This window comes from Heloderma suspectum, chromosome 3, assembly GCF_057233095.1.
Source record: "Heloderma suspectum isolate Gila_16-S chromosome 3, 16-S_ref, whole genome shotgun sequence".
Lineage (NCBI taxonomy): Eukaryota > Metazoa > Chordata > Lepidosauria > Squamata > Helodermatidae > Heloderma > Heloderma suspectum.
In genome coordinates, this window is record NC_139460.1 from 236,839,901 (window position 1) to 236,860,199 (window position 20,299).

The window sequence follows — 20,299 nt, forward strand, 5'->3', positions numbered from 1 at the left end:
GTCTCACTCAGTGGGAAAGAGTTAAGCACATGCTTACTTCTGTTAAAATCTGTTTGACCTAAAAGTGCATAATGTTGGCTGAACCATGCCCATAGTGAGTAACTTGAGACTCAAAGATATTCTGTTTCCTGATAGTCCATTTTAGAGCTTTTCCTGTTGAAGATATATCATTAGTGTGATAAGGAGGTGGAGAATAAAGCTCAGAAACCAGTTGCTAAAAATGTTGCACACAGCTTGCTTTTTTGACACAGTAATATTAATCTAACTGATCTGGATCTATAGTGCACATGGCATTAGCTCAGTCTGGGCTTATATCTGTTCTCTTTGAAATGATTCTTCTACCAATGTCCATCTTGGACACGTAGGGATCTTAAATATTTTGCGACTTGAATGTTCTAGATAAAAGATTTTGAAACCACTGAGATAATTGAGAATTAATTCTGCTGTTGAAAAAAAATCTGCTAGCTTGTTAAATGGAGCACAACTGTGGATTTCTACTTGGAGAAAAAAATCTTAAACATATTTAGGGGACATAATAAAAAGTCTGAGATTAAAATGGTTAATGGTTAAACCGTTTGTAAAAATAAATCTGGAGGTTCCTGTATCCCCAGATTTTAACTTTATTGCATATGTGCAGAATAAGACATTCAGCCAGAGGAGTGGAAAGAACATCGTGTTTTTTTATTTTGCTTTAACTGCATTTTGTGGTTGCCTGACTATTTTTGGTTATATTTGTTGTCTATCACCCTGATATCTTTTGATGAAGGGTAGTTTGTAAATATCTTAATAAATACGTAAATCCACATTCATCTGTCATGTAGAGGTTTAGGCATAAGAGAATGTCTGACATAGTAAACCTGTGTCTGGGCTGTACCACTTCAGACTGTAAGATTGTGGTCTCACTTGATTGAATGGTCCTCAATATGGAACAATACCCTTCATACAGAAAATTACAGTGTCATGAAGAATCCTTCTTCCTGACAACTAGTTCTAGGTGGAGGTGCTTTTTGTTTTAACCAGAAGAACATTCAAATCACGTGAGCTCCAGAGCCCCATCTACAATCTGAAATGGTGCACCCCAGACACAGGTTTATCACAGATTTAAGTAAGAAACAGACACACATTGTCAAGAAGGAAGAGTGCTTACAGCGACGCAGATGTGAGACTCATAACTGTTCTGCCCCACATTTCTAACAACCCTTTTATAGCTGAATAGTGATCATCCAGGCTCAAGTCTGTCTGTCTGTCTGTCTGTTTGCTGAATAACACGAAGTGGAATTTTGCATTGCATTATGTGGGTGGAAGTAAATGCAGGTAAATGGTCTGCTGTATAGTCTCTCTTTTTTTTGTCAGTTGCAATTGTGGAGGAGAATTCTCATATTGAGCAGAGTGGTATGTGCAAAACCATGAACGTAGATCAGCCATTTTGGGGGTATGTCTTCGATACATTCTTGGTAACCACATCCTCTTGCCCTCTCCCTGGAACACCCTGCCCGCGGAGGACTGGCTTACCTTAAACCCCTTTTTTAAAGAAAGCTTTCATCAAGCTTTTTGAAGGTCATTGATGCTGCTGGTGTTTATATGCTCTCGTCCTGGGAGGCATTCTGGTTTTGTCTCTGCTTATTTACTTTCTGGTTTTATGGTTATTTTGCATTTTTAGGATTTTTAACTTTACTATTTTATTTGGGACTTTTCAGGGCCTTTTTAATGGATGTGCATTGCTTTCTAGCAGAAATTGCAACTCACAAATACAGTTAATAAATACATTTCACCATTAGCTTGGATAAGTTGCTCGAGTGTTCCAGAAGACAGGTCTTCCTGCTGCTGGCAGCCCTCTTTGTCTCCTGGTAGGAGGAGAGTGGAAAGTGTGTTGTTTTGGGAAAGGGCTCCTGTACTCAACAATCCCCATGGCTTCAGATGCCCCATGTGTCTTTAGCCTGCCAGACATGCCCAGTTGTGGAGGCTTTGGCTGAGTGGCTGTGGCTTGGTTAACCACGCACATGTGCCATTTGGAGGAGGTTGCCCAGAGGGGTAATTTTTGTACTTCAACATAATTCCCCTAGAAAGAAAGACAGTAACCACGTGATCTGTGTGCCTGCTCAATCTGCTGTCCAGGTGCTAACTGTTGATGGACAACTTCAGGGCCCCTGCTCTCCTTTCTTGTCATCCTTTGTCTTTATGTCCATCTTGGACTGGACAGCCATATGTGCCCTACTTTACCATGGATCACAGTTTACAAAGCAATTGGGTTAGAAGAGTAACAAGAGGAAGCACTTCCCATTATTTTATTCTTTTCTTTTTGTCTCAAGTCGGTCTCTTTCCATTCTTCCACATGTTGTAATTGTTTGTCAATTGCACTTCTAAAGTGGAACAAGAATGATAGACCACATAAATGCGAACATAGGTACCATGCCTTTTAATAACTTCCCTTTTACTGCAGTGGGAAGTAGCGTGGCATTGGTATGTTACATTTTCAACTTATTTTAGTTACTCGCTTTCTGTGCAGTATATGCTTGCCTTTTGCTAACATTGGAACATTGTTTTGATTTTATTGTAGGAGAGGATGCAGAGAGTAAACTGGAATTTGCTAGGCAATGGATTCCAAAGAACCAACCAGAGCACTACGAAGTAATAGTCCCATATTTCCTGAATGGTGAACAGTGGAAACCAATAAAGAATTTTTACTCACAGGTACGTCTTCATTTGGCTGTTTATGATAACATAGCTTCACAAATATAGTCCAGCACGTGCAATATTGAAGCCATTGGCATTGGCTTCTTACTATATGTGTCTATGCACACATGTTAGCCATATTATTATATGGAATTAGACTTGTACATTGATTAAAGAGGAATATCACATAACATTTTTTTTCTTTAGAAAACTATCCAGGGTGGGTGGGTGGGTGATTTAACTCATAATTTAGATTTTCTCTCATCAAGCTGGTTCATCTTTATTGGGGCATTAGAAATTCTGGGTTATATGTAGGGATGTTTGGATTGTGTAAAATCCATTCTGTCTGTGTTTCATGGATTGCCAGGCACCTTTCATTCCACAGTCCACCCATCAATGGAATTGGATTTTTTTTAGTTCACAAATTTGCGCAAATGTGCATTTGCACAAATTCACACATGCGAAAATGCACAGCTCCGCTCAATGCACAACTCCCCCCAAATGTGCATTTTCATGCTGTAGCCTATGGGGAAATGAGCATTTTTGGCTGTTTTTTTTAATGAATATTTTTCTATGCAAAATTTGCGCAAAATTGGGAAAGTTAAAAAAACCTGTCTGCAAGCTGGCAGAATCCACCCAACAGGCAGAGAACTGGACCGCTGTAGAATCTGTTGGCTGCATTCATCAAACTCTGAACTCATTTGTTTCCATCACAAATTTCTCCAACATCCCTAGTTGTTTGTCTTTGCCCAGCTATAGGGTTTCTATATTGAGACTTCTTGGTTATTTTTTCATCTTTGTCATCTGTATGAATATCTGGGGTGGAAAATGCCAATTTCAACTGGATTGTTTTGTTATTTGTTTAATGCTATCCAAAAGGTAGTGATCAACAATGAATTATTAGAATAAAACAGAAGCCCACTTAAAATAAGTTACGTAGACTAGAAAATCAGCAGCATCTGTTCCTACTGATACCACCAGTTGCAAAAGACATTTTTAGTCAATAGTACCCTTATATTGTACAGTTAGGACTCCTTACAGCACAATCCTTTGTATGTTTGCTGAGATGCAATCCCCAGTGTGTTCAGTAGGACTTACTCTCAGGTAAGTGTCCATAAGACTGCAACCTTAATAGAGCAATTAGTTCTTATAGTGTTTTGCCTTTAGAAGAGAAGTCTGAGTGTATATAGTGATTTTTGTTTTTGAAAACAAATTCCAAAGTACATTCAGTTTTGCCTTCATTAATATTTTTTTTCCTAACTAGGGAATAAAAGGAATAGTTGCCATCTTTTTTTTAATCCCAGCATTCACCTAAGGGACATGTTCACAGATCTTAAGCAAGCGAACACAAATGTCTTATGTGTTAGATATCTACCCGATTCTATTTTTAGGTCATTTAATTAGAAACAGATGGTCTTCTTTTACATTACTTTAGAGTTTTTTAGATTTGGTGAGTGTAGTTGGTTGAAAGGGTTACAGCACAGGACCTTTCTGAAAGCAATGATAAAGGAATTTATATCACTGATGTGTTTCCCAGCTTGAAATTCAAGGTGAATATTTAAAAAGATTTGTGGTTTGCTACAGAGATCCATGCGGAGTATTGGGGCTTCCCTTCCATGGAAATTGCAGGAAACTTTAATATAAAAATGATTACATTCAAGCTATGGGAAACTCAACAATGTTGAAGAGGCAAAGAGAATAGAAATGTATAATGAGCATGTCACATTACTGATCAAAAGCAAGGAGTTAGTCATAGGGATGTTTAGGTTTCTGTAAGTCTTCAGCATTAGGTGAGACTCTAGATCCTCCAAGGATCTCACCAAGAAAAATATTTTTCACTTCCATGTACTGCTCTATATATCACACTGATATGAAGTTGTATTGCTTTTCATATTTTGTACTTAATTACATCATTGATATGACATCTCTCATAGACCATATCGTTCTGTTCGTAGTAGCTTATCAGCTTGTGGCTCACAGGTAGAGTACATGCTTTGCATGCAGGAACTTCCAGGTTTGATCCCCAGCATCTCCAGGTAGGGCTGGAAAAATTCCTGTGTGAAACCTTGGAGAGCTGCTGCCAGTCAGAGCTTTATCACATGATGCTAAAATCCTGCATCATTACTGTGGTTCTGCTTCCAGATTCTTTGCGAGATTAAGATCGGCTCCTTTACACAGGCTGACATGTGCTGTTTTTATTTCTTGGCAAGTTCTATATGCTTCATTTTACATCTACTAGATGGCACTGCTGTTATAGCACCATTACAGAAGGACACCTAGCAAGTAAAGCACTTCATAGCACTTCCTAGAGAAAAATCGGACTTTCCCCGCACTTTACAAAGGTGGGGTAAAGGTCATAAATTGTAGGAGGGGCCCTGGACGTTGACAATATATGTAAAGGACATGAAAACTGCCGTGAGTAACCAATCTTGATTGCATGATATAAGCCCCATGTGGAGAAGCCCTCAGTGTCAACAATACTGGGCTAAATGGACCAATGGGCTGACTCAGTATAAAGCAGCTTCCTATGTTCCTATGTTGACTGGTGATGAGGAAAAGTAAGGCCAAACTATAAGTGATGTGGGGGATCCTAATCAGGAATATCCCTTTTTTTGTTGTTGTTATTTACAAATTAAAATACTTTGTCGTTACTTTGAAGATGGGGAAGTGGAGCTTTAAGAGAAGGTTTTAAACCTTTCCCTGATGTAAATACCTGCTGAAGTTGCTATTCAGTCCATGGGAAGGGTGGGGGGGGGGGAGAATAGCTCTTGCACCAATATCTATTCTAACTTCACTTTTGAATTTAAAAAGAAAAAAGAAAACATGTGAAAGGAAATATTCTGTGCTTGGTCTTACCCAAACATTATTTTATTACAACACACACTATGGAAGCCTGAAAACAAGCTTTCCCTAAGATTACGTTTTGCCTTAAAACTTGACTTGAAGATGAAATATTAAACCAATTTTGTTGGGAGACATGTCAGTAATTTTAACATGGGCATAAGGATTTTTCTAAGATAATTGCTTCAAAATATTATGAGAGCATTCCAATTTACCTGCAGCCTAGGGCTTGTCCAAGTGAAAATGCTGTTTTGTAGGCTATACTTCTCTGTCATAAGGAGCTAAAAATCTAGGTATGATTGCCCTGTGAAAACACACTAGCTGCAAACAAAGACTGTAATTCCACCTGGGAAAAGAGTTACCAAGCCACAGGGATTTTTTGGTAAAAGCACCAGATCAAGAACCTTACTAATTGTATTGCTGAAACAAGTGGAGCTTGTAAATCCTCAAAGCTGGTAAGAGCTGGGAGAAGAATGCTAGCAACCCTTAATTCAAAGGCTATAAAGTGAGTGCATCTATGATTTCTACCGTTTAACAGCACAGCACAGACTGGCATGTGGGTTACATTGTGAACCAGGGCTACAGTGCAAGAAAGGGAGATAAGTAATGTATGTAGAATGCAAAGGGGTTGAATATGGTCAAAATGCCATATCTCTTAATTCAATCATTTTGTACTGTAATCTAGGGGAATTACTTAAGGTTTGTCTTTTCCCGTTTGAAAGCCACCTTTAAGGACTGAAGTTGAAAGATAAGGTAAATGAGGTATGAGGTATCATATCAGCTATGAGGTAGTATCTCAGACATGGGCCTCAGAACCAGTGTGGTGTAGTGGCTAGAGTGCTGGACTGGGAGTTGGGAGATCCAGGTTCTAGTCCCCACTCAGCCATGGAAGCTCACTGGGTGACTTTGGGCCAGTCACAGATTCTCAGCCCAACCCACCTCACAGGGTTGTTGTTGTGAGGATAAAAGGGAGGAGGAGGATTATGTACACCACCTTGAGTTCCTTGGAGGAAAAAAGGTGGGATATAAATGTAATAAAATAAATAAATAAATAAATAAAATAATTTAAATAAATAAGTACAAATAAAATCTCTCATACAACAGCCAAAAACAGTCTACTGCTGCCTTCCCATGAACACCTCCCTTGACGCCCTCAAGGTCCCCTGCCTCTACTCTCTCTCTCTCTCTCTCTCTCTCTCTCTCTCTCTCTATATATATATATATATATATATATACACGCTCACACACACACACACACACACAAATTTTAAAAAGCCAGTTATGCTACAAAGCAAAGTGCCAGCCTCTAGTTGCCTTCCACCTTTATTTCCCCATAATGCCTCTGAACCCCACATGGGCCCAGAGATATTCTTAGGAAATGAAGATGATGGGTGAGTGGAGGCCAGTGCTTTGCTTTGCAGCATGTCTGCAAAATAATTACTAAATGGTTGTGAGTGTGATTTTTTTCCTTTCTCTCTTAAAATGGTGTCAATATTAGTTTTACAGTGTGTATTCTGTGTAAGTGGAACACACCTAGTGATACCAGTCTAAAGACATGCAGCTATTCTGTCTTTTCCTCCTTAACAGGTGGTTGTGGTTGTGGTTGTTATTTTTGTGGAACAAAAAAAGATGGAAGAAGCTGTGGGAACCCAGGAGGGTTACAAGTGGAAGATGACACCATCTGGACCCCAGTAAAATTCCATGAATGAAGCAGAGTGATTGCATGATAAAAGGCTTGTCTGGAAGCACCCTGACATGCATGAGCCAATAACCGAAAACTTTAACTCCTAGTTTCTATGTTAATCTGCTGTTGTGGGCAGGGAGAGTGGGAAAATAATTTGTGGACTGGCTCTCATTTATCCAGTTATTTTTGAAGTGGCCATGCTGACTAAATGTCTCTTCTGCTATTCCTATGACACACTGAGAGATTTGGCTGAAAGCTTGTCTTACTTGGCTAATGAAGGATGTTGGTCTTGTCTCATAATGGTTTTAGCTAAATTAATCTCACCAGTCACCACTGATCTTACTACCCCAGCTGAGAATGCCAAACTGTTACATATTAAACTGCTACTTAGAGCGCCTTAATAACGCACTTGTTCTCTTGATCTACCAGCTATGAGGTAGTATCTCAGACATGGGCCTCAGAATCCTAGCCAATTCATATGTTCCTGTCAGGGTAGAAACTGAGCCAATAGAATCCCAGAGCAGTTCTGATTCTGAGGAGGATCAGCAATCTGTGGAAGAGGAGCCAGCTCATCCCTCACAGGCACAGCAGCTGGCAGAGATTCCTCCTGCCAGCATTCCTGAGATAGATAGTGACCCGGGCAGTGAGAGAGTGCGGGAGGGGAGCTTGCTAGACGCTCGACGCAGACGCAGGGAGTGATGGAGGGCGTGGAAAGGAGGCGTAGCGCCTGTTTGGCATGCAAGCAACGGCCGTATCCCGTGGACCCAAGGGAGAGAGGGAGGATCTCTCCCTAGCCCATAGGTTCAGGGTCTTCAAGTGATTCTCCTTCAAACGGGGACCAACTGCCTACCTGGAGCATAGGCTACTCTGCTGTTCATTGCTTAGTCGCTGGTGATAGCATCTGAAAGAGTCATTAAGTTGTAAAAGGATTAAAGCCTTAAAAAGAATCCTTTCATCTGTGTCTTGAGTTGTCTATTGGAGTGTACTGAAAGAGGCCACTAGGGTGCTCCTGACAGTTCCTCTATAGTATTCCGTAATATAATGTGATGTTCTTTTAATGCAAACATTAAGACTTTCCATCATAAAATAAGTTTTGATCTTACTTAGAAATACAGTGAATGCCTGGAACGCAGCATGGCATTAACAACAGTTTAAAAGCTACAACTAATTTGATACAGTTATGGCATATTATGCTCTGTAGAGCTCTGTAGAGTACTGTGCTATTTTCATGCGGAATTCATTTAATTCTTTCTTGACTATTCTGCATGTCTTGCCACAGACCATGTCCCATATATTTTGCTGCTCAGGAAATAAAGCCTCATGTGATTGTTCCTATACAGATGAAAACAGATACCTACCAGTACCACACCTGCCATAGTAACATTATTATACTGTTTGGAGAAATCCATTTGGAGTCCTGTATAAGGTCTGGGGCAAGAGACTGCAGTAATGACCTCAAACTAGAAGTCTCTTCAGGTGCTATGCCATCAGTGCTGGTACTCAGTGAGATCTAGTATACCTTAGGATTTTAAGTGGTTCTCCTACAGTGCTGGTTTTCCAACTTTCTATTTTCAGGATCCTCTTTTCACATGGACTTGTTTTCTGAGGAAGTCTCACATGTCTCCCTTTGAACACCTGGGCATACTTTAAAGCCATGTACTCAGTTCATGTGAGGCACCAGCCTTGCTGTGGATCCATGTGATCAGAGAACATGGCCTAGCCCACACCCAGTACTGCTATGCGCCTGCCCATTGCAGGAGGAGACTGGTAGTGATGGGCAAGCTGCCTTTTTGGGAAGCTAGCTCACTCTTAGCAAGCTTCTCATTGATGAATCTGCAATAAGTTTTTGAGTGAAAGCCACTGATCTACAGCATGATTTTATGTATTACATGTGTATAAAAGGGATCTGTGATTTCACATATGAAGATGTGTACTTAGACTCTGGGTGGAATCCAACAGGGCACTTATGCCCTGCTGATTCTCTTGCACCCAGCAGATTCTGTTGTGCAAGCGGGACCCACCACTTGTGGACAGAAATATAGCACTTCCCAGAGGAAGCCCTGAAATGAGTGGAAACTCTCCCTTTTGTGAGCTCCGATGACGTGGGCCCTTTCAGAAATGAGTGTTCTCGCTTATTTCCAGTTGCCCCAGAAGTGCTAACTCTTCATTCTGTAAGTGGTGGGCACTGCTTGCAGACTGGAATTGGCAGGGCTCAGGAGAATTGATGGAAGTGCCCCACTGGATTTTGCCCTATGATCCTAAGTAAGGGCCAAATGAAAAGTAAGGGCAGGACACATAACAGATTGGGCAGGGAGAGACTTTAATCAGGGAAAAGAGTTTAAACCCTGTTCCCCACATACCACAGTCCCAATCTGATTGGGCCCTCTCTGCTTTAATTACATTAAAAAAAACCAGGTATGTACAACACAGTAATGATTTCTCATGTAATCTAGTTTTACCCTAATTTCTAGCCAATAAATGAGATTTCTAACTGGGTTATAGTCAGGATGGAAACGCTAGTCCATCAAGTGACCTCTAAGAGCATTCTCACTCATTTCTTCCCCAGGAGCACTACATACATTGCTAGGTCTGCCTCCTTTCTCCCTCCCCAGCACACAGCAATTAGAAGACAAGATGGCAAGAGCTGCTGTTGTCTTTGTTTGGCTTCTGATCCACCAGTCAACTGCCTCACTCCTCCTAATCTCCAATTTTCCAGCCAAATTCACAGTTTAAAATGACACCATTTTAATAACTCCCTCTGCATCCTGTTTTCATTCATTCATTCATTCATTCATTCCAGTCTTCATTGATATCAGAATGTGACACACATTACAACTAGGGGGATGGGTAAGAATTTGGTTTGGTTCATTTTTTGATAAGAATTTACCAAAATTCACACATTTCTCCATAAATGGGACAGAAAGAACTTCACTTTTAAACATTTCAAATGCGAAAGCGAAACTGACAAATTTGTCCATCCCTAACAAGTCCTCAAACTCCATGTTCCCTAGTATTCCTATTGTCAGGTGAAAAACTGACTCCCCGCACATTTCTGAGCAGGATACAAAGCACTAGAGCTTATCTTTAAAGCGTGACATGTATTTGGACCTGGGTAGCTAAAAGATCATTTGCTCCTATATGAACTTGCCTGTTACTGGAATCATCTCTAGAGTCCCTCCCTTGGTGCCTTGATGCTAATCTGGCACCTATGATAATATCTTTTCAACACCAAAGTCCTATTTATTTTATTTCAAAAGTTTATATTTATTTTCCTAGGCTTTTAACAAATGATGTGGTTTCAGTGTCGTTTGCATGCTTCTACTTTATTCTGCTGTTTTTATTGATGTTTTTAATTAGTTTTGTGAACCACCCTGCTAATATTTACTGAAGGATGACTTTTACATTTATCAGACCAAATCAAATTAATAAAAAGCAGTGTAGTCAGATGTTTCCTGCTGGTTAATCATTCTTTTCTTGGCTACCTTAAGACTGTGGCTTTATTTTTATAATGTTACGGGCTTTAGGTAGATAACTTCTGTCAATTAGTGTGATGGAAACTGAAAGGTGTGTGGTTCGTTGAGCCTTGTTGTATGTGTGTGTGGTTTTTTTGTATGAATGTGTGATGGGCCTTTTACATCTGTTTGTCTAGAGTAGAATGTAATTGAACTTTTCATGAAGTGGATGGCTCTTCAGAATTTGAGTTTCTAATAGGTTGGATCCAATCAGAGTACTCAGATTCTGTCAAAACTGAAGGATGGGACCAGGGACCAAATTTGAGTTTCCCAGGGACCAAATTTGTGCAGTCCTTCCATGGGGAAAAGGGAAGAATGCTTTCCCTAAGGAAGCCCCAAAGGCATGTTTTGGAAAAGCTCCCCAATCTACCTGGGCTAAGACTTTGGCCAGATCTACACCTCATGTCATATCAAGATGATCCCATCATGGTGAAGCACTTCAGTACCGATAAAGAACACTAGTGTAGATCTAGACTGACTCCCTTTGTGTCCACTGTGTATGCTATACATATCTGTCAGCCGATGTGAGTCTGATGGGGACCATGGACAGTCATTTGGGCTGAGGCCATGTGACTATATAAAGAGACACTGTTTGAGCTCTTGTTCAGTTGGAGTTCTGCCCCTTTTGGGTGGGATCAGGGAGATCCCCCCCCCCTGCATTTCTCTATTTAGCTAGGATTAAAGATTGCAGAACTCCCTTCTACATTATTTCTGAACCAAATTCCCTCAGAGCTTTCACAGAAACTTACCCCTCAAATTTGATAAGCTGGAGCTTTCTGAAGAATTTGAGGGACTGGCTTCTAACAACAATGTATACTACCCCTGAACTTCTTAGACAGAGCAGGATATAAATGTAAATGTCACAGCAAGAGTAGGCTGTGCTTGATGGATCCATTCCTTGTTTCCTTTTGTAGTTATGCTCCAGGTGTACATCAAATGAGCATGATAGTAAAAAAAAAATCTGCAAACGTCTGAGCCTGATTGCGGTGAGTTAGTTTTAGTGAAATTCTCTGGAAGATTTTGTGCTACTTAGTGGAAAACATGTCTGTTGAACAGGAGTATTTATTTCTGAAACTCCTATCCAATACAGCAGTTTTGCCATAACAATGTGGCTAGTGGGTGAACCAACTCCATCTGATTTGGAATGAATCCAATTAATCTAATTTTAAATGGGACACACTTGTACTTGGTAAAGCCTCTAGGCCCCATCACATTGTCAGATTATGTCACTGGGAGCACAACAGAACATTGAGGCCTCCCCAGGTGGGGGCTCACAGCAAAAAGAAAGCTTTTATCTTCTGTTCAGAGACACCAGCAACAGTAGTTCCTGGAATATCTGTACAGTGGTGTGCATGTTTGTGGTAGTGTTTAAGTATGTGAATTGCATTGGGAATTACATTGCCCATTCTTCTTGAAATAGGATATGGGTATGTATACTGAGGCAGCATCTTGTGTCTGAAACTGAGGGCTTATGGTTGATGTAGCCCCCATCTCAGCATCCTTTGACCTTATCATGTTTGGGAAAGAGTGATGGCAGGGATTGCTTGCAATATATGTTTGTAGGGTAGGGCAAAACAGATCAGTTTCAGAACAGCCAAAATTGTGGTCTGTGTGTATGTGTATTCCAGAATTCTAGTCTCCAAGTATCAAAATTTTGGAGCCTCTCTGCCACATCACCAATTGTGTAAATATTAGGGATGGATGGACTCACCTCCATCCAGGGCATGGGGGAGCTCGATGAGCCACTGCCCCTGCTCACTACAGGTGTACAAAACCCTACTTACCTGGCTCTGCTGGGGTCTGCAGGTGTGGGGAGGTGATCCATTCCTCCTCCCGGAATCCTCGACAGGGGGGAGGTGATCCATTCCTCCCTCCCCCCCGGAATCCTGCCCGGCCGGCTCTGCTCCATGGCCAGTCCGCAGAGCCGCCGGCCGGGCCGATCCGCAGTGGGGCTTCCACCTGCTGCCGGGCTGCTGCGGACTCAAATGGTGTAGGGGACGCCCGGCTGTATATGGACAGGCAGGGGAGGGGACTATGACCGGATACGGCAGTGAAGGCAGAAAATCAGAGCACATTAAGGGGAAATACCGGGATATTAGGGTATTGAAAGCGGAACATGGAAGTGGGACATTCTGGTTCCAGTTTGAGGTGGGTAGCTTCACAACTTTGAATCTTCAAAGATCATGCCTGAATTAGGGGGGGGGGAATTGTGGAAAAGCCCCGATTCTGCGTGGATAATGCCTTATTTTTTTAAAAAAAAATCCGGAATGGGGGATGGGGGGTAAAACTTAGTCTCATTTGAAGGGATAGAACAACCCCCTGCTCAGTGCAGGAAGCCTGATTCCCAGGCAGTCGCCCATCCAACTACTGACCGGGGCCGACTCCACTTAGCATCCGAGATCAGACAAGCGCACACAGGAAAACAGCAAGAAAACAGCACAGTGCTCGAGTGTGAACCGAGCTCGCTCATTCGATGAAGCACTGCAATGGGGAAACTGGGTGAGTGTGAATAATCACGTTTTAATGCGAGAGCGTTTAACCCAACAGGACACCGAATTCATTGTGATGGTGGGTGCGATGTAGATCGGCCCTGTATTTTTTTTTCCTACATCAAACAGATTCTATTTTTCCCCCAATTCTGTGGATACATTACTAGATTAAACTTTTAAAATCGTAATCATAATCTGTCAAAAACTATGCCAACCAAGGTACAGTAGACTATATGGAGCTATACATTTTAGAGAAGACAGAAGAGGTTAATGAAATCACTTAAATTAATAATAAAAAAATACTTTCAACATTTCTGCTACTTATTCTAAGTATATGGCATATGTCCACCCCGTTTGAAATCAATGACCCTACAAGCTTGAATCTGGCCAAGAATGTCACTTATTCAGTTGAAGGTTGCTCACTTAAATAGCCTTCACAAATGAAGGAACATTGACTTTTACTACAAGCAAAGGAATTTGTCAACTGTGCTTTATTACCCAACTCCAGTCTTGTTCATCTCTCTCTGTCCCCACAAACTGTAGAAATGCTTGTATAATAAATTCATTTGATCTACCACATATACCTTCTAAAGTGTTATACTGCTAATATGGGTGTATTTTAGATTGTTACTGTGACACTGAAACTTTGCTGTGGACACCCTGACTACTGTGAGGTGCCATGGAGGCTGGTGGCTCTGATGTCGGTGGGGCAGTGAATCTGCTCTAGGTTTCAGTCAGAACCAGTCAGAACTCTCAAGGAGCTATCCAAGGTCCTTTGCACCTTGGATAGCTCCTTTAGACTTCTGACTGAAACCCAGAGCAAATTCACTGCCCCACTGACATCAGAGTTACATAAACTGAGATGTACCCCAATTTATAAGGCTAACATTGGACAACTATGTATACAAAAAGTGCTAACCGTTCAGCACAGAAGGCAATAACAAAAGTTGCTCCTCCTCTTCCTCTTCCTCTTTGTCATTTTTATAGTACTTCCAGTAAGCCAAAGTGTTTTACAGTCATTATTGCGTGTGCCTTAACAACTCTGACAGAGCTTACTATTGTTTCATTTTGAACATGAGAAACTGATACTGCCATTAAGGGCTGCTTCTTAGGTTCTCAAAACCCCTGGATCTCAGAATATAAATACTCCAGACAAATATTGCAGGACCTAATAACCTTAGCTGCAGTTTCAGGAGCTCATTCACCTGTTCATCTTCCAAGTTGATATATGCTATCAGCCTTCAGCAATGCTCTCCTGCTTTCTACATAGGACAAACAGGTCAGGTCAGTCTCTATGCAAAAGAATAAACAGATACAAATCTGACATCAGAAATGGGAACATTTAGAAACTAGTGTGAGAGCATTTCAGTCTCCCAGGACACTCTGCTGCTGACCTGAAAATTGTCATTCTCCAAAAATGGAATTTCAGAGGGAGACTCCAGAGTGGAATTGCTAAATTAGAATTAATCAAGAAATTTGACTCTGTTTGTTTAGGCTTTAATTGTGAGAATGGTATGAACCACACTGCAGGGGATAACATAGTTAAGCTGGGTTTATTGTGCTGTCATCAGTTACTGTTGTTGTGAATGGTGACTGTATTTATCTTCTATATGTTTAAGCTTTACACAGAAGTGTCAGACACTGCTTTTTGTATATCAAGGCCTTTTGGCCCTATCATTTACCATTTTTCCCTGTGTGTGTTCCTGCCAATCAAGGATAGCATTTCATACATCTGAGGAAGTAGACTCTAGTCCAAGAAAAATTATGCCATAATTAAGCTGCCTGATTCAACAAAAAGAGTCTTATGGCATTTTAAAGACTAACATGGCTGCTACCTCTATGGAAGTGCTGGAGGGAGCAATCCTATGTGGAGAGGTGGTTGCCTCCAAACTTGAAGGTGACTGCCTATCCAATGCACAGTGGGAGAATCACACAGGGATCGTATCCTCTGCATTCCATCCGCCCTGCATTCGTGGCTCTGAAAAGACAGATTTCAGCTGTCTAGCTGAGGGACATCGGAGTGCGGGGTGGGGAGGCCGGATGACACATTATACCAGCACTTACAAACTCCCCACCCCGCCTCCAGTAATGCCCCCCCCCCGCGCTGCTCTTCCGAGTGTGGAGCGTGGGGATGATCCGCATTGCCTACGAGGCAGCGGGTGAGAAGTGGAAAGGTGGTTTTCCAGGAACCGACCAATCCTGTGGCCATCTAGCCACTGTCTAGCAGCCATAGGATTGCACCCTAAATGACCTATAGTGCAATCCTATACATTTCTACTTGGAAATAGGTCCCACTGAGGTCAACAGGCCTACTCCCAGACACATGAGTATAGAATTGCAGTCTTAATGAGCCAGATCCCACACCCATGTTGCCTTTAGCTAGGATTGAGACAATGGAGCCATTGCTATTTCAAAGCAAGTGATTTGGCTTTAGTTTCTCTGCTGTTCCTTTGTAAGGTAAAGCAGCCTGTGAAAACCTGCTGGGAAGGCCAGAGGTACCGTCCATAAAATGAGGGTATGTATCAATGTTTACCTCAGGTTTAATAGGCCTCAGGTAAATATTTCAACTGGGGCATTTAATGACTAGTCAATTTTGCATCTCTGCAGTTCTGAGGCTTAACATATTTTTGTCTGGTTATTGTCTGAGTGCCATGTGTGCTCCCTAATGCTCTAGTGACAAGAAACAGAGGGAGGGTCCCTGCCCAGCAAATGTATTCAACATAGAAATTTGAGTCTTGCTTCCACAGAGGATATAGCCAAGGCCCCTCACCCAAAGAGCTCTCTTGATTTCTTTAAAACATAAAGTTAAAAAAACAAAACAAAACAGGATGTTCGGGGTCTTTGAGATTATGAATGTAAGAGTTTAAGAGTTTTCTCCTTTATTTGTTAAACACCATTTCACTCTTAAATTCATAATCTTTAAGACCTGGAACATCCTGTTATAAGAAACCTACATGACTGAAATAAGCTAGCTAATTTTACACACTACCATTTGAAAATGCTGCTTGCTAGTACCAGCAAAGGGAAGTATGAAGGAATCTGGTAAATGAAACAAAGGTTCTTTTGATTCACGTAGCCAAATATCCTTAGCTAAGTCTTCCCTCTAAGAGGGCTGACTTTCATTGGCTAATACTGAATTCTCCCTTTTCAAAAATGGAAAATAATTTCTGGGAATGAATCTATCCTAGAAAAGCCAGTAATGACTCTTAGAACAATTTGCTTCTGTTCTATCCTCTCCCAAACTCTATGTACAATGGAGACATTTAGATGCAGTCCTTATGACATTATCATTTTGAAGAAAAGACTGGGATTCTTAAGTAATTTTTTATTAGTTACCACCGGCAGAAGCATTGTTTAAAACAGTGGACTTTTGGCATTTCTGGATGTTTGTAGGAAGACTTGGCTAGGAAAGTTGGCAGTTGGAGATACGTTAGAGAGGTTTCTTCCCTGTGTAAAATAAATATACAGAAGCTGAGTAAACCTTTTGTTGTTGTTGAAGAAATGGCCTGGAAAGCAACACATTTATTTCCTAGGAAAATCCTAACACTAACATCTCCCCAGTCCCCAGACTTAAAAGTGACTTTGTGTCCTCCATGATTCTGTGTAAGCACAGAAAAACAACAACACAGAATATGGTACAATTCAATTTCCTCAGAATTTCAAGTTTCCAGAATTTGCCTGTGGAGATCAAGGACAATGCCTGGTAAAATCCTTCATGATTGGCTGAATAAGATTTACAGTAACCCAGAGACAAAGCTTCAATATCCTTCTTATTGGAAAAATATCTATTGTATAGGAATATTTATTTCTGAAAGTCCTGTCCTATACAGCAGTGCTGCTACAACAATGTGGCTAGTGGGGTGGACTAACTTGTCTAATTTGGAATGAATCCAATTAATCTAATTTTTAATGGGACACGCTCTGATTTGTTAAAGCCTGTAGGCCCCATTGCATTTCAGATTATGTCACTGGGAACACAACAGAGCATAGAAGTGTCCCTACTCCGCCCTTCCCAAACTTGTTCCTCTGCACAAGTTAGGGGTAATATTGGAGCTAGGGTTAGTGGTATGTCAGTCTTTAATAAAGTATCAATATGTTTTAAAATTCTAAACTTCTATGTTAACCAACAAGCTCTTCCAAAATTTATTCACCAGAAAAAGATAGAGGTGTTGGTCAAGGGCTCTGGTAATTGAAGAGGGGATATTCAAACTACTTTAGGTAGGGATGCTTGAAACATTCAATCTTTGTAAATTCCAGTACAAACTGACCCGATCTGTACCTCCTGGGATAATGTGTGGATTAGTATTTAGATATCCACCAGCTTTCACACTTCCTAAATGTCCTGAGGCTGTAAACATGTATCAAAATACATCTAGAAATGCCCTCTGTTTGCTCCACTGTGGTTGATCACTGCCTTTCTCTGATCTTATATAAATTCCATGATCCTGCTGCAGGCACTTTCTGTTCAACAAAGTGCCTCCTGTGCAATGGAGAATTTAACAAACCAGGCCATCATGTAAATAGTTGCAATCATCATATGAAAAACATGGTAGTGTGAATCAGAGGACTGAAGTATGGGCAAGACAAGAAGATCTAGAACTAGTGTGTGTATGAGTTTTAAAAAGGCATCAGTGTTGCAAACGTTTATATCTCTATGTATGTTTAGACAGAAAAAAGTCCTACAACTCCCACCATTCCCCTACAACTCCAAGCATGGCTGGCTAGGAAATGCTGGGAGTTATAGGACTTCTTCTGTCTAAACATATATAGGATTACAATTTAAACGTATGGAAACAGGATCTAAAATCTTTTAAGCTATGGAAAAAATAGTCCTCCATCCACACAGGGCAGTCCAGCATAGCCTTTCTTTCCCTGGTACTTCTTTAGGCTGAACCACTTATATTATTCAAATTAAACCATGGCAATGTGTTTGAAATCTGCTTTGCAGTTGCATCTTGCCTTATGTGTAGAACTGCTAGACAAAAATCATTTGCATGTAACAATAAAACATACACATACCTGCTTGATAGCAAAACATATCCAAGCTCCACATGCTCTACAGGAGGTAAAAAGAGTTTTAATATGCTGCCTCATAAATATACAACATTCTACAATGACAACTTAACTGTTTACAATGAGCAAGAGGTAATTCAAAACACATTTTGGGACATCTGGCCTATAAAATTCTTCTGGTAGATCACACAGGCTATGTTGCTTAACTGTTTTATTTTCAATTAGCAGTGAGCCGAGACGTGGAGGGCTTCTTATTTGGGTTTAATTTGAAATGCTCACACGGAGAGGTACTCTGTCCCTGAGCTCGTTTGTTGGGAATTCTGCGGCATGTGTTATCTTCATCTCAGTTTTGGTGGGGCTATGACAGACAGCAAGCTTTGCATGGCCTTGAAGTGATGGGCAATCAGCCCTATTAACCAAGTTTTAGAAATCTGCTTCGAAGATGTTCATTCAGTCGTTCATTTTTCATTGCCTATTCCATTGTGCCACTTCTCTTTCAGTTTCCCTAAAAGGCAACAAAATTGCTTAACAAATATGGAGCACAAGGTATTTGAAAATTCTTGGTGTCTATGCACTATTTTCAGAGCTTGTACTGATGAGAGTTACTCTGAATCCCATCCCTGTTAGCCCTCAGCTGTCTGGCCCAAAGCTGCACAGACACTCTATGACATCAGAGCCGCTCAGCAAATGGCAGCCACAGAGGCTGTGATTAATTACACAGAGGTTGTTAGTTATACTGGTCCACTGTGACATTGGAGCCAATCAACTACTCATTGAGAAGTAACATTCACAGATGCTCATCTTTCTAATGAGAAACAAGATGCTTGCATTGCTGATGTTTCCACAGGATAGAAATTTCCCTCAATTTATATACAGTTTATGCTTACATGTTCTTTGGATGATGTGCTAACAAATAATGTCTAATAATGTCTGCTGCAATTTAATATAGTAGAGCCATCTAGAATCAATACTTGGGCATTCCATTTATAAAACTTTCCTGCTGAGGAACAGTTGCAACGCAGATGGAGGCCATCATAAACAAACCTAACTATCCAATTAGGTTTCTAGATGTAAGGACTTCTCGACCATCTTGATATGCATCCCTTCCCTTCCCTTCCCTTCATTTTATCTTTGAGAATAGCAACAGGGAATTAGATGTTTGTTTGAACTGCAACAGAGATAGTACACTTGCCCAAGAAAGATAACTTTATTTAACGTTTTCTTATATTATTATGCCTTGGGTTCTATAACCCTATTAATTTTGTGTCTCAGACACAGTGCTGTCCTAGTAGGCAAATAATTCACACTCTTCCAACTCATTTGAATACATACCCTCTGCTAGCCATCCACTCACACATATATAGCTAAACACACAGGAAAAGGTAGTTCTCCAGTGACTCCGGGATGGACAGCCTTTACTTCTGGCAAGAACAACCTTTTGGTTGACAGGCTTATCTTCAGCTCCCAGGCCAGTCCTTCCTAGTTAGCAAGTAGTTGTTGGAAGTGTGCGTACAACTCAGCTAGCTTCAAAAAGAAAGGAAAAGGACTGATGTGTCTGCGTGGAAAGACAATCGATAGAGGACCTCCAAGCTTCCTAGACTGTCCTCTGATCTGTGCTGACCTTCCTTCTAAGGCTAGACTGATATTCTTAGGGTTGGTAACCTCACTTCCTCCTTCTTCATGCTCTTGCCTCTCAGAGAGGAGACATCTCTTTGGGTTTCCCTCCATCTTGAGTTGCCCCCCCCCCACATATATATCATGTATTTCCTACAAGAAATGCAAGCTTTCTTATTCCTTTGACCCAGAGCGTCCAGTGTGATTTATCCAGGGTAAAGCATGCTCCTTCAGCTAGGATTCCACACAGCTCAGCCCTTGTCTGGTTCTCGCTGTTCTGCCAACAGCAGAAGTGTTCTGGCATCGCTTGTGTCCAAGCTGTTGCAATAGGGATGGAGAGATCTGTCAATTTCCGTGTCTCATTTTCCCAGTCTTAAGTTTGGTTCATCTCAAACTTTGAGAACTTCTCCACTCTGATGTTTAGTTTGTTCTGAACTTTGTGAATACACACACACACACATATTAAAGTCTGC

General features: G+C 41.0%; 1 protein-coding gene across 1 annotated transcript in view; it reads left to right on the forward strand.

The window, feature by feature from the left end:
- Window positions 1-20,299, forward strand: part of ADAM12 (ADAM metallopeptidase domain 12) — a 359,777-nt gene that overhangs the window by 39,948 nt on the left and 299,530 nt on the right. The window contains exon 2 of the mRNA XM_084841456.1: window positions 2,558-2,691. Coding sequence (XP_084697582.1) covers window positions 2,558-2,691 — 134 coding nt within the window. The remainder of the gene's footprint in view (window positions 1-2,557; window positions 2,692-20,299) is intronic.